Source organism: Macrotis lagotis, chromosome 7 (genome assembly GCF_037893015.1).
Source record: "Macrotis lagotis isolate mMagLag1 chromosome 7, bilby.v1.9.chrom.fasta, whole genome shotgun sequence".
Taxonomy (NCBI): Eukaryota; Metazoa; Chordata; class Mammalia; order Peramelemorphia; family Peramelidae; genus Macrotis; species Macrotis lagotis.
Window position 1 is genome coordinate 92,830,353 of NC_133664.1, and position 15,486 is coordinate 92,845,838.

General features: G+C 37.8%; 1 protein-coding gene across 8 annotated transcripts in view; it reads left to right on the forward strand.

Annotated features, from left to right (window-relative positions):
* Nucleotides 1-15,486, forward strand: part of KMT2C (lysine methyltransferase 2C) — a 291,259-nt gene that overhangs the window by 95,046 nt on the left and 180,727 nt on the right. For all 8 annotated transcript variants that reach the window (XM_074193304.1, XM_074193306.1, XM_074193298.1 and 5 more), the window contains exon 3: nucleotides 15,325-15,463. In XM_074193304.1, coding sequence (XP_074049405.1) covers nucleotides 15,325-15,463 — 139 coding nt within the window. The remainder of the gene's footprint in view (nucleotides 1-15,324; nucleotides 15,464-15,486) is intronic.

Sequence of the window (15,486 nt, forward strand, 5' to 3'; positions counted from 1 at the left end):
TTATGTCAGCCCTCCCCTTTCTTTTATCTCGTAACTCCTTGCACCTTCCCCAAGCTGATCACCAGGATGATGATATTTGTCCATAGTTCTCAAACAGAACATCAGGGAGGTGATGCTGTTTCAAGAATGCAAATTGAAGTGAGGTTGTGTTGTGCTTAAATCATCAGCTTCACTTTCTCTTCCAGAGCTATCTCTGTCTAGATATGAATCAGGAAAATTGGAGATGGTCCTGGCTGAGAGACAGGGTTAAGTGACTTGGCTAAGGTCCGACAGCTAAGTAACTGTGAAGTTTCTGAGGCCAGATGTAAACTTAGGTATTCCTGACTCCAGGGTAGGTGCTCTGTCCACCGTGCGACTTGGCTGCCCTGAAGGTGTTAGATTTCTCTCCCCAATTGAGTGTGGATATTATTCTCAATTTAGATGATGGTAAGGTTCAAGCATTGCTGGCTTTCCCATGTATCTTCATCTACCCCTTAGCTGTAAAAAGCTCTTTCGTGCCTCTTAAGTCGCAAGATAATTTATCCCATTGTACCTCTCCCCTTCTCTTCATGTATTTCTCTTTCTCATCTCTTGATTTTTAATTTTTATCATACCCACACCCTCTGTATATTTATATTCCCTCTAACTTTCGAAGAGTGATAAGTTTCTTAGTTAAACTTTATTGAATCTCTTATAATTTCTCTTAACTGTGGATCTTTTTAATGTTCTTTTGAATCTTCTATTTGGAAATCAGTTTTTCTATTCAGCTCTGATCTTTTCATCAGCAGTGCTTGAAAAATCTCTTTTTCATTAAATGCCCTGTTATTTCCTCTGGAGGATTATACTTAGTTTTGCTGGATGGGTGATTCTTCATTGTAATCCTAGTTTCTTTGCCCTGAAATAATCATAATCCAAGCTTTCCCAGTCCTTTAATTCGGAATTTGTTAGCTTTTGTTTTAACACACTGTGACTCTGCAATGTGTGAATAATTTTTATCTAACTGTAATATTTTCTGTTTTACATGGGAGCTCTGAAATTGAGTTACAATATTCCTAGGCATATTGATTTTTGAAATCTTTTCCAGGAGGTGATCTGTGGATTCTGTTTTTTTTTTTTAAGGTTTTTTTTTTTTGCAAGGCAAATGGAGTTAAGTACCTTGCGAAAGGCCACACAGCTAGGTAATTATTAAGTGTCTGAAATCGGATTTAAACCCAGGTACTCCTGAGTCCAAGGCCTGTGCTTTATCCACTACGCCACCCAGCTCCCCAATCAGTGGATTCTTTCAATTTCTGTTTTATCCTTTGGTTCTAGGATATCATGAAAGATAACCTTCATAATGCCTTTTTTTTGTTTTATTCGTTTTTTCCCTTTCTTTGTTGTAATTAATTTATTTCTCCAACTACATGCAAAGAAGGTTCTCAACAATCATTTTTCTGTAACATTTTGAATTCTCCATTTTTCTCCTTTTTTTCTTTCCCTCCCCCTCCCCTTGACAGATAGTAAGCTGATATAGGTTACATGGTGAATAACTATGTTAAACATTTCTATATTAGTCATGTGGCAACAGAACAATCAGAAGAAAAAGGGAGAAAACATGATAGGGAAAAAATAAAGCATAAAACAAATTTCAAAAATTGAAAATAGTATGTTTTGGTATGCATTCAGCTTCATACCTCCTTCTCTGGATGTGGTTGATGTTTTCCATCACAAATCCTTTAAAATTGTCTCTGATATTGTGTTCATTGTCCTTTTGGTTCTGCTCACTTTAATCAGCATTGCTTCATGCAAGTTAATGCAACTTTTCTGAAGTCCACCCTTTCATTTCTTACAGAACAACAATACTCCATAACATTCACATACCACAACCTCTTCAGCTGTTCCTCAATTTATGGGCATCCCCTCAATTTTCAATTCTTTGTTGCTACAAAAAAAAGAGCTGTTATAAATATTTTTGTATATGTGAGTCTTTCCCCCTTTTTCATAATCCCTTTGGACCTAGTAAGTCCTTTGGGCACAGCTCTAAAATGTTCTCCAGAATGGTTGGATCAGCTCACAACCCCATTATTTATTTATTTTTCATTTGATTCCCATCAACAGAAAGATTCCTGGAATCAAATAATGGGAACTTTCGAAGTGAATATTTTTTTAAAAGCTTTTATTTGAGTTCATAATTTCCCCCCTAATCTTACTTCCTCCCCCATTCTCTCTTTTTTAAAAATTTTATTTATTTAAGGCACAATGGGTTTAAAGAATGACTTGCCCATGGTCACACATCTAGGCAGTTATTAAATGTCTGAGGACAGATTTGAACGTGGGTCCTTCTGACACCAGGATGGGTGCTCTATCTACTGCACCACCGAGCTGCCCCTTCTTTGATAACTTCTTGAAACATGATTTGTTGGTTCTTTTATTGATCTTGCTTTCAGGTAGTTCAGTAATTCTTAAATTTATCTCCCCTCATTTATTTTCCAGTTCAATTGCTTTTCCATTGATATATTTCTCATTTTCTTTTAGCTTTTTTTTATTCTTTTGATGTTGATTGTTTTTTGATGTCTCATGGAGCCAGTAGCTTCTACTTGCCCAATTTTTAAGAAATCAGTTTTTAAGGGAATGTTTTTAATATTTTAAAAAATGTTTTATTTATTTTTCCAACTACATGCAAGGATAGTTTCTGCCCCCCCCTTCTCTATTAGGAAGCAGTCTAATAAAGGTTTTATATCATATATCACTGTGTTAGACATACATATTAATCATGCCATGAAAGAAAAATCAAATCAAAAAGGGAATAAACAAGGGGAAAACACAAATATTATAAATAATATTAATTTAATGCATAAATATAGAAATAGTATATGTTAATATTTAAATATATATAAATAGTAAGCTTTGGTCTGCATTCAGACTTCATAATTCCTTTTCTGAATATGGATGATGTTTTCCATCATGTATCCTTTCCTTATTTAGAGCAAGTCCAGTATAATTGATCATCCCACAGTGTTACTATTAGTGTATAATGTTCTTTTGGTTCTATTCACTTCACTCAGCATCAGTTCATGCAAGTCTTTGAGTTTTTTCCTATCACCCCTCTTTTCCCTTCATCCTCCTTTCATTAGGCAATTTTTTTTTTAGGTTTTTGCAAGGCAAATGGGGTTAAGTGGATTGCCCAAAGCCATGCAGCTAGGTAATTATTATTTTTTAATTTTCTGAGACTGGATTTGAACTCAGGTACTCCTGACTCCAAGGCCGGAGCTTTATCCACTATGCCACCTGGCTGCCCCCGTTAGGCAAATTTTTAAGGATTTTTCTTCCTTGAACAATTTGGTAAAATTTGTACATGTAGTCTTCTATTTAACATATTTCCATATTAGTTATGGCGAGAAAGAGAAATTAGAACTAAGGGGAAAAAAAAACCATGAGAAAGGAAGAAAAAACATCCCATTCACATTTACAGTTATTACTAATTCTATTACACTCTATGCTATCTTCCCCTATTTGTACATTTTTTAACTTCAACTTTTACTTTCATTTTTGTCAGTCCCTCCTCTCCTCCTTTCTTCCTTTACTTCTCCCTCTTACCCCCTCCCCCTCCTATCCTCCCCATCCCTCAATATTTCTGGTATTTAGATTTCATCAAATGACGTCTTTTCAGATCCTTCACAAAATCACAGAATTTAAGAGTTGATAGAAACTTCAGTAGCCAACTAGTACTACCATTCTCCTAAAAGGACATATAAGCTTTTACTTGAAGCCTGGGGGAAGAGGGAGAAAAGTAAGAAAACCTAAAACTCTCTGAGCCAGTACATTCTTCTTTAAAATAGCTTTAATTGTTAGGAATTTTTTTTCCTTTCTATCAAACTCAGATTTGCAACTTTGCAACCACCATATATCACTAATAGTTCTGTCCTCCATGCCCAGGCAGAACACTGAAATCCTTCTTCCACATTGCAACTGTTCAAATATTTGAACAGAAGCATCCTAATCAATCTGTTTTGATAGAAATAGTTTTCCAGGGTTGATTGATTTGATTGTTTTATAATCAACATAACGTCATAGTCATTTTTTACCCACCTCCCTTTGTCCAAGTACACTGTCCTCAACTGTTTAATTAGAAATACAATTCTCAAGAACCATAATAAACATCAAATTTTATACAATTTATACTATACCTTCTTTCCAAGTACCCTACATATCAACAAAATCCTCATGAACCAAAGTATCATATAAATGAAAAATCACTCGAGCTAAAAATTTGATCTTAGTACAGTCTATATATTCACACCCTTTGTCTAAATATATTCCTTTAAATTGTTCAAAGATTCTATCAGCTTTTTCTTGGCCAATTCTTATTTTTAAGAAATTGTTTTCTTTAACAATATCCTTTTTCCATTGGACAAATTCAACTTTTTAAGGATTTTTCTTCATTGAACTTTAAAAAATTTTGTTATTTAAAGATTTTTTTCTCTTCAATGAATTTTTGTGCCTGTTTTCCATTTGACTTATTTTTTAATGTTATTTTCTTCTAGCATCACTGTCATTTCTTCTCCCATTTTCCCCCTACCTCTCTTACTTGATTTTAGAATACTTTTGAGCTCTTCATGAGTTCCTTTTGAGATTGAGACCAGTTGACATTTACTTTGAGGTGTATATAGCCATTTTGACATTGTTGACTTCTTCTGAGTTTGTGTTTTTCTCTTTCCTATCACTATAGTAGCTTTCTATAGTCAGGTTCTTTTATTGTTGCTCACTCATTATTCTAGCTAATTTCTTGACTTTTAAAAGCTTATGTTAAAATTGAGCTCTGCTCCCAGGGTAGTGGGGGCACTCTCCAAACTTTCAGGTTTTCTGTTCTATTGTTTTTAGAGCTTGTTCTTAGAATATTTAAATTTTCACTTATTCCAAGGAAGCATGATCTAAGGTGAGATGGCAGTAACTGTTCTCCTAATTTGTACTCTGATCTGGAGCATTTACAAGTTTTCTACTCTGATACTATGACCTGCTTCTGTGTTCTAGTGTTGCTCTTGGATGTAGAATCAAGTATGGGCAATGCAAAAGCATCCTGCACCTAGTGCCAGAAAAGGATACCTTACTGATTTTGGACTGAGATGTCCAGAAATTGCTACAGTAGATTCAGTTACTCCCAAAGGCCTGCTACTTACTTGTGCTAGGGCATAGGGCCCTGTTGGTGGTTTTCTAGGTGCCCAGTATTCTGGATTACATTCCGTTCTTACCTCATTTGGACAGACTTTTCCTGCCAACTTAGGATGTCTTCAGCTAGAACACTGTTTCACCCCATCCTTTTTTGTTTCTAGCTCCAGAATTTGTTTTGAGGCATTTAAAGTTGGATGGGAATTTGGGAATGGTCTGATAAGGGCCTTTACTGTACCATCTTGGCTGCACCTCAACCCCTACACCAACTGATTTAATTTAATTTTTTTTAATTCTCATTTTGTACAAATGGTTTTTTTTACATAAATAAAATATTCTTGTTTAAGAGTAAAAAAATACCCCTCTCCCCCATGAATATAGACTTGCTTGGGCAGTAAGTAAAGGGGAGAGAGAAAAATTAAAATTAAAAAAAATAATAGTAATAATTGTAGGTATGGCCAGGTGGTGCAATGGACGAAGCACCAGCCCTGGAGCCATGAGCACCTAAGCCCATATCTGGCCCCGTACACCCAACAATCACCCAGCCATGTGACATGCAAGCCACCTGAACCCTACTGCCCTGCAAAACCCAAAAAGAAGGAAAAAAAAGACCCAAAATAAAATAAAATAGTAATCATAGTAGGGGTGGCTGGGTGGCAGACAGAGCATTGACCCTTGAGCCAGGAGCACCTGGGACCGAATCCGGCCCCAGACACCCAAAGATCACCCTGCTGTGTGGCCCCAGGCCAGCCATCCAGCCCCACTTGCCCTGCACCCTCCCCCACACAATAACAATAAAAAATGTGCTTCAGTCTTTGCTCCAACACCAACAATTCTGTCATGGGTGGCTCGCATTCTTTATGGTAAGTCCATCGCAAAAGTTGCTTCCATATTTTTCCAACGTTGCTGCCATTGCTGATCGCAACTCCCTCCTTTCTTATTTCTCCACTACCATGTACTATTATTTTCTCTCTTCTTTCACTCTGACTCTGCTTTAGGGTCGCTGAGTGGCACAGCAGACAGATCCCTGGTCCTGGGGCCAAGAAGCCCTGAGCCCCCATACCACCCCTTAGGCCCAGAATCCCCCTGGCCCTATGGTCCTGGGCAGGCCATCCAATCCCAACCCCTTGCAAGAAGTAAAAAAGAATATGTGTTATATCTGACCACTGTCCCCCCATGGTCCATCCTTTCCTCCTTTATTCACATCCCCACCCCTTCCCCCTGCTCCCCCCTCCTTCTTACTCCAGTTGTCTATACCCCATTGAGTGTATATACTGTTTCCTCTCCTAACCACCTCTGATGAGAGCAAAATTTACCTCATTCCCCCTTGCCTTCCCCCCTTCCATATCATTGCAATAGCTCATTGTAATAAAGAAAAATCATATGAAGTATCTTGGACTATTCCCCCTCTCCTTTTTCTTTCTCCCATTCCATTTCCCTTTTTTTCTATTGACTCCATTTTGACACCATATTTTATCTTCGAATTCAGCTTTCTCCTGTGCTTCAACTATAAAAGCTCCCTCTACCTGCTCTATTAACTGAGAAGGTTCCTATGAGTATTATCAGTGTCATTTTCTATGCAGGAATACATGCAGTTCATCATCATTAAGTCCCTCATATTTTCCCCTTCTCCCCCAATCTCCATGTTTCACCTGAGTCCTGTATCTGAAGATCAAACCTTCTGTTCAGCTCTGATCATTCCAAAAGGAACCTTTGAAATTCCCCTGGTTCATTGAAAGTCCATCTTTTTCCCTGGAAGAGGACATTCAGCCTTGCTGGGTAGTTCATTCTTGGCTGCATTCTAAGCTCTCTTGCCTTCCGGTATATTGTATTCCAAGCTCTACTAGCTTCCAATGTAGCTGCTGCTAAGTCCTGTGTGATCCTGACTGCAGCTCCACAATATTTGAACTGTGTCCTTCTGGCTGCTTATAATATTTTCTCTTTGACTTGGGAGTTCTGGAACTTGGCTATAATATTCCTAGGGGTTGGTTTTTTGGGATCTCTTTCTCTGGGGGATCGGTGGATTCTCTCCATTTCTATTTTGCCCTCTGCTTCTAGAATATGAGGGCAATTTTCCTGTAGTACTTCTTTGAAAATGATGTCAAGGCTCTTTTCCTGATCATGACTTTCAGATATTCCAATAATTTTTAAATTATCTTTCCTAAGTCTGTTTTCCATATCATTTGTTTTTTCAATGAGATATTTCATGTTTTCTTCTAATTTTTCATTTTTTTGGTTTTGAAGTATTGATTCCTGATTTCTGGTAAATTCATCAGTCTCCCTGAATTCTATTCTTTGTCTGAAGGATTTGTTCTCCTCAGAGAGTTTTCTTACCTCTTTTTCGATCTGGCCAATTTTGCTTTTTAAGGCATTCTTCTCCTCAATAACTTTTTGAACTGTTTTATCCATTTGACCTAAGCTGGTTTTTAGTATGCTATTTTCTTCACCTTTTCTTTGGATTTCCTTGACTAAGCTGCTGACTTCATTTTCATGTTTTTCCTGCATCTCTCTCCTTTCTTTTCCCAATTTTTCTTCCAACTCCCTCATTTGATTTTCATAATCTTTTTTGAGCTCTATCATAGCCTGAGCCCAATTTCTGTTTTTCTTGGAGTCTTTAGATGCAGGAGCTTGTGCTTCCTCATCTTCAGACTGAGTATTTTGATCCTTCTTGGGCTCATATGCAAAATATTTCTCAATGGTCTTCTTTTTGTTTCTCTGCTTGCTCATTTTCCCAGCCTGGGCCTGGTTTTGGGGTGCTTCCTGAGCTTTTGGAACACTCCCACAAGGGTCTCAGTGTGTGCGGCTCTGTCCTCCCTCCTGGTCTGTGAATGACCATAAGCGCCCCCCTCTGCCACAGGGCTGAGGTGGGGGGGCCTAGACTGCGATCAGGATCTGACTGTGGTCAGAGCCCCAGAGTCCTGTTCCAGGGACAGAGGACAGAGCTCTGTAGTCTCTCTCTCTTCACTCCCCTCCCTCAGCTCAATGGGCTCCTGCTCTGGAGGCTCCTGCTTACTGCCTCTGCTTGCTTCTGTTTACTGGTCTGGGCTGTGGAAAGACCCAGCTGCTGACTGTGTCTGGGCTGTGGAAAGACCCAGCTACTGACTGTGTGCCCTGAGGGCTGGGCTCCACATGCTCGCTCTGGTAGAGGTCCCCCTCTGTTCCCCCACTTTGTTCCCAGTGCCCCCTGGGGTGCAGCTTAGGAGACTCCCCTGCTGCTGTGCAGCGGCTCCCAGCGCCCTGGGGCTGCCTCTGGGAGGCTGATGTTCTTTGGCTCTGGTGGGCTACCCCTCTGGCAGGCCGCCTCCGACCCTGGGGAGCAGAGCCTTTCTGTTCTTTTCCAGGTTACCTTGAGTAGGAGAACTGCCTCACTGGGTCCCTTTGTGGGTTCTGTCTCTCAAAAGTTTAGTTAAAATCCTTAGTTTCAAGTTTTATCAGAGAGTACCTAAGACTGGATCCCTTCTTTTTGTATTTTTGTATTTTTTTTTTTTTTCGGTTTTTGCAAGGCAAATGGGGTTAAGTGGCTTGCCCAAGGCCACACAGCTAGGTAATTATTAAGTGTCTGAGACTGGATTTGAACCCAGGTACTCCTGACTCTAAGGCCGGTGCTTTATCCACTGTCACTTACCCTCCCTGACTGGATCCCTTCTTGGCTCTGCCCCCTGTCCACCAACTAATTTCTTTTCTTACTCTGCTGTCAAATCTTCTATAACCTACCTTTCTTTCTCTCAGGTGAGGATCTCTTTGGGCAAATGGGTTCCATTTGCCTAATCCCTTCTCTTTCTTATTTTCCCATTGAAGAAATCATATCAGCATCGTTTATTGAACCATTTAATGGGGTCAAGTTCTTTGAAGGCAAGAACTTCTTTTTCTTGGTTTTCAGTAACTGAAGTTATAGTGAGTGTTTGCCACTAGATATCTCCATAAAGTTTGCTTTCGACAATGATTGTGGTCAGTGTTGGTCTGTTTACAGATCATTGTGTCCTCAATGCTGCATCTGAAACTGAGATGCAACAAACTATGGATTGATTCTCTGCTAATTATTTTGGTGTAACAGTTAACACCAACAAAAACCCAAGTGCTCCATCGGAGGGCACCACACCATCCATCTGTGGAACCATTGATTATAGCAAATGGTGAAGTTTTAAGTACTGAATACCTTGGTAGTATCCTTTCCAGGGAGGTATACATTGACAATGAAGTTGATACTCACATAGCCAGAGCTGGCTCATTATTTGGGAGGCTCAGAAAGAAAGTGTGGGAGAGAAGAGGTATTAGAGTGAACTGGAGGTATACAGAGCCATTTGTTGACCTTATTGCTACATGCCTTTGAAACCTGGACTCTTTGTCAGTGCCTTATCAGGAAACTGAATCTCTGTCATTTAAATTGTCTTATGAAGATCATGAAAGTCATTTGGGAGGAGAAGATACCAAACACTGAAGTCCTTTCTTGGAGCTAAGCTACCTAGCATTCCAATATTACTTCAAATGGGCTGGGCATGTTGTTAGAATGTCAGACATATGCTTGCCAAAAATACTATTTTATGGAGAACTCACACAGGGCATGGGGGTCAGAGAGACACCCGATACTGAGACATCCTTAAGGTCTTCTCAAAGAACTGACTGTTCAGCATGGGAGACACTGGCCACAGGACTTCCCAGCATGACGTACCCTCATCAAGTGAGGATGCTGCACTCTATGAGGAAGGCAGAATTGAAGCAGTTCTTTCAAAGAAACATGACATCTGTAAGTTTAGAGTACCCATCCCAGGTGTTCACATGGGCTACTTGTGCCCAACCTGTGATGGAGCATTCTGAGCTTTTTATTGGTCTGTTGAGTCACTGTAGGATACATTAGAATGCACTGTAATTTGTCTCAAACATAGTGATGTCATTTTGGTCTCCTTCGAAGATGAAGGCCAAGAAGCCTACCAGGAAGCATTAATATTTTTAAAACTTTTTGGTTCAAGGTCCTGGAATGTGTCTCTCAGCAATTAAGGGGAGATGGTGCCAGTTTTGCTCATAGTCTCCAATAGAGTGCTCCCTTAAATATTCTCCCTTATCATCATTTCTTCCTTTCCTTTTTTCAAATATATCCAAATCTCTCCCATGCTAAAAAGTTTTCCCCAAATACCTTTTTTTTCTTCAAGCAAATGATCCTATAGCTCTCCTTTTTTTTTTTTTTTGTAATTTGCCTCCACTTTCTTTCTCTTCACCTATAAAACTCTTTGAGTCTGGTTTCTGACCTCATTCCCAGCTGAAACTTCTCTTTGCAAACTTATCAAGGGGAATTTAAATTAATCAAGAAATTTCATGGCCTTTTCCCAGTGATTACTGTCATTGTTGTCTATTCTCTTTTCCTGGATCAGTTTTCTTCTATGAATTATTGTGATACCATTATCTCTCTGTTTTTATGATTCTTTACATTCCATAGTCTCCTTTGTTAGATTGCTATCAATTACCTATCCCTGGACTCTATTGGGGTCTTGTAGATTTCCCTTTCCAACCTCTCACTTAATAATATCTGTTTCCCTGGGTTTAATCTTCTATTTCAAACACACATTTTGTTTCAAACAGGAACTCTTCCAATTGTCTTATTAATTTGAAAGTAAGTTATACTATCAGTGGTCCCAGTTTGTAAACTTTGTGTTAAGTGGTAGTTCTCAACCCATATACTTAACAATTCTTTATAGACTATTTGTATCATTTGCATCCTGTTCCTTTTCTGTGGCTACTGGTCCTCCTTTTAGGTCACAACTTCATTAGTTCCTCCTTAAATCTAATATTGTGGTCTCTGAATTGGTCTCCATGCTTCAGGTCAGTCCATCTCCCACTCATCTGCCAAAGTGATTTTCCTAAAGTGCAGTTCTGACATTATTACCACTTAACTTACTTGGTTCCTTATTGCCTCTAGGATAAAATATAAACTCTTCTATTTATGCTTTTCAAAACCTGGTCCCAACTTACTTTTGTTAGCTTCTCCTACTGTTGCTCTTTTCCAGTCAAGTTTACCTTCTATTTGTTAATCATACAAGTTGTTTCATTTCCCATCTTCATGGCTTTTCTCTGGTTCTCTCTGTTCCCTGGAATGTACTCCTCTTTAACACTCCTCATAGAAATCTCCCCCCCCCCCCCCCTTAAATAAAGAATTCAGGATATATTTTTTCGTAAAAAACTTTTGCTTTTCACTCTACTACTAATATTTCCTTTCCTTTATATTCATATAGCAGTTTGTTCAGTCATTCCTCACTTGACAGACATCCCCTCAATTTCCAATTCTTTGCCTTCCAAAATGAGCTGCCATAATTAGTTTTTTGTACATGACCATTTCCCCCCCCCTTTTTGATGATCTCTTTGGAATTCATGTGTAGTTGCAGTATTGCTAGGTCAAAGGATTTGCAGTTTTATAGCCCTTTGGTGATAATATCAAATTGTTCTCCAGAATGGTCAATCAATTTACAATACCACCAATATTAGTGTTGCAGTTTTACCATATCTTCTCCAACACTTATCATTTTCCTATTCTGTCATAATAGCATATCTGATAAGTGTGAGTTGGTACATTGGACTTGTTTTAATTTGCATTTTTCTTATTAATAGTGATTTAGAGCAATTTTTCATATGACTATAGATAGATTTAATTTCTTCTTCTGGAAAGTCCTGTTCATATCCTTTGAGTGTTTTATCAATTAGGAAATAACTTGTATTCTTATAAAAGGCTCAGTTCTCTCTATATTTTAGGAATGACAGCATCCTTATTTCTTAAACTTTAACCACATCTTCCATTGAACTTTTTGCAATTCTTTCCATATTTCCACTTTAGCCAGATATAATGATCTTTTTTGAATGATCTTTTAAGTTGTTTGTGGTATTTTTCTGCTTTTATATCTATTATTACAATAGATGTTTGTGAAACAGGTACTCTTTTCTATTAAAAGTAAAAGGTTTTTTAATATTTATTAAGCTATTACTATGCAGAAGGTGCTATGCCAAACCCTGAAATACAAATATAGAAGGAGCTTACTTTCTACTGGGGGAAGACAACGCATATTTAGATTCATTACATAGAGAAAGGATTCTCTTGTGAATTAAGGAGATGTTTATTTGCCCAGTTGGATAGCAAGACTGTTCCTATGGTAATTTTTAAAATTATGGGATTGAGTGTAAGAAGATGTAAGGGGGAGCCTCAATTGTAAAGACAGGGTGTGATGTGTGATTTGGAGGTGCCTACTTTTAGTGATCTTCATGTATTTTTGACCATTCCCAAATTAGGAGATGTTTCAGGTAGATTCATTTGGAATAATAATTGGCTGGCTATGATATGAAGTATTGATTTAAAGAGCTCTAGAATTTTAGAGTTGAAAGAGAATTAAGGAGCCTTGTAGACCAATATATATTTGAAAAACAAATGCCATTTTCAGTGCTATTCAATGGTATTTGCTTGAAGCATTTTAGTATGGTGAAATGATGTCGAACTAAAATGGGGTCTGATGCAGGAACAATGTGATGTGCTTTGTGGAAAAGGACCTTGTTTTATTGTCAAAAACAACAAAAGGCACAATCTATGTTATACACAGATTGTAAATAATTGTTTGTAAATAATTTTAGGTAAAGATATTTAGGTATAAAGTAATTTTTAGTCTTTTACTTTATCATGAGCATATCAGACCTTAAATTAGCATTGACATAAGAAAACTAGAAAAGAAAATTGTATATGAAACTGAACTGTTGTCATGGACAGTAGTAATAAAAGTACCTGCTTCATCAGTGCATCTCTTTTTATTCTTATGTTCTTTCTTCTGTGTATTCTTATGTTTAATAAACATTTTTTTCTCTTATCACATTACTATCTCCACTCCCAAATTCTCTCCTTTTACAAGCTGAGCCTGACAATGAATATATATTAAGGAATAGTGAACATTATTTGTCTGAAGAGTAAGAATAAATTCTGTGTCCCCTTTCCTTCAGTTCTTAACCCCACATATACAATACTTGACCAGTTTCAGGAAGCATCCTCTGCAGGGCGCCCCTCTCCCTCACTTTCCCCATCTCTCATTCCTTTCTTACCATATCTCTATTTTTTCTGATAAAGAAGTAGCCCCAATGGCTAAGACCACCATTCTACAGGCATCTGCTATATTTTTTTCTAAGTTTCAACCCACTATTATCTCTGTTACCGTTTTAATCTTTGATTTCTCCTTATATACTATTTTTTTCCCCCTTCGGTACATGTATTCCTATACTTTACCTTTGCTCAAACAAAAAAGCATTTTACTTTAGCCAACTTCTTGCCCTAGGTTTATTCACATCTTCTCAAAATCAAAGCTCTTGAGGTCATTTATACTAGATACTTTAATTTTATCTTCTTTTTTCAGAACCCCTGCATCTTTCTTTCATCTTCATAGTTTTTCTGAAATTGCCCTCTCTAAAGTTGTTGATGATATCTTAGTTATTAAACCTAATGGTATTTTCTCTTTTCTCCTCATGTCTGACCTATATCCTATTCTACACTGTTTATTTCTTCTTGTTTGAAGAAATTCTGTCTTGATTCTGTCTTTCTGAATTACCCTTCGTAATCACTTTTGCTGTCTTTTTATCCCTGTTCCTCAAGCCCATGGCCTATATCCTCTTTTATCTTCATACTGTTTCCTTGGAACTTATGAACTCCTATGAATTTTCTTGATATATGTGATTGCCAGATCTTCATCTAACTCTTGTTTTCTCTTCTTTTGTAGTCATGTATCACTAATTAACTTTTAGCTTTCTTGGGGTACATACATACCCTGTAGACATCTTAAGTTCAGCACTTTTGTTGTTTTGGTTTGTTGGACTAAGTTGGGGTAAGTGACTTAAACAAGGTCACATAGCTAGTGTCAAGTGTCTGAGACTGCATTTGAATTCTGGTCCTCCTGACTTCAGGTCTGGACCTCTTATCAACTGCACTACCTCTGTTGCCCCAAAACTCAACATTTGCAAAACAGAACTTGTATTGAAAACCAAAATTCAAATCCCTTGCAGAATTATTTGTTGCTGTCCTTCATATGCAATATTAGTTCCTCCCTGTCTCTCACACTTCACTAATTATCTATCCATTCCCTTATTTTATCTTGTCATTTATACTTTATAACAAATCTAAATATTTGTCCTAATCACCCTGTTTTAGACCTTCATCCTTGGCTGTCTGAAACTGGTGAAATGATCTTCTCATGGAGAGAGGAAGGGGGGAAGCATTGATACAGCTCCTCCTGTGTGCTAGGCTCTGGGCATTTTACAGATTTAGCCACCTCCTTGGAGCCTCCAAGTAATCTTGAGTAGTGTAGGGGTTTTTTAAAATCCTTACTTTACATTTGAAGAAAGTGAAGCAAATAATGGTGAAGAAACTTATTTGGGAGTCTCTCAACCAGATTTGAACTCATCTCTTCATTGTCTCTAGATCCACTGTTTCATTGCCATGGCCCAGTGCACCTTTCAGAAACACAACCCAATAAATTTTAATGACTCCCTATTACATCTAGAGTCCTTTCTTTTGTATCAAAAGTTTCCTGCAACTTGATTTCTTATTTTTCCCAGACTTCTTACTCTTCACTCCCACCTCTACACTGCACACACACACACACAATCCTTTTTGCTGTTCCTCACTTGACAAGTCAGTTTCAAGCCTTTCCACTTTCTCCTTTTACCTGTATTTTGAATACTTTCTTCATAATCTGTTCTACTTCTCTAGCTTTTTTCATCCCTTCTTCCATATGACCTCTTGGTTTCCCCACCTCCCAGACCAGCTATCGGCACCTTCACTTATGTTTCTGGAATCTTCTTGTGGAGCCAGACTGTTCTGACCTTTCACAAATATTCTTATTGCTCAGAACAGTGCCTGTCACAGAGAGCTCAATACATGCTTCTTGGTTGATTAATATGAACTTAGATGGATTAAAATGTTTTCTTTGCGTATAATTTGTGCAAATGATAGAGGTGATGTTTCAAGTTTTCTAAAAAAAAATTTAGGACCAACATTTTTATATTTGTTTAATTTGTTCTTATCTCAGAAGTAAATTAAGAAATTTGAATGTCAGTAAAACATGATTAATTTATGTTAGTAGAATCATTTTACTTAGCAACTGCAGATGAATTTAGAAAAGCAAGTTTACTAGATACTTAAATAATTCTTGGAAATAATAATCTTTTTGTCTTATTACTGTTTAACAGAAGTCAAAGAACAATCTGCAGAAGAGGATGGTGAAACAGAAGTGGACAGCAACAAGCAGCTAATACCATCTCTCCAGCGTTCAGTGTCTGAGGAGTCTACCTGCTCTACTGTTTCTGTTGGAGTAGAGGCTAAAATCAGGTTAGAGGAAGAACCAATGCAGT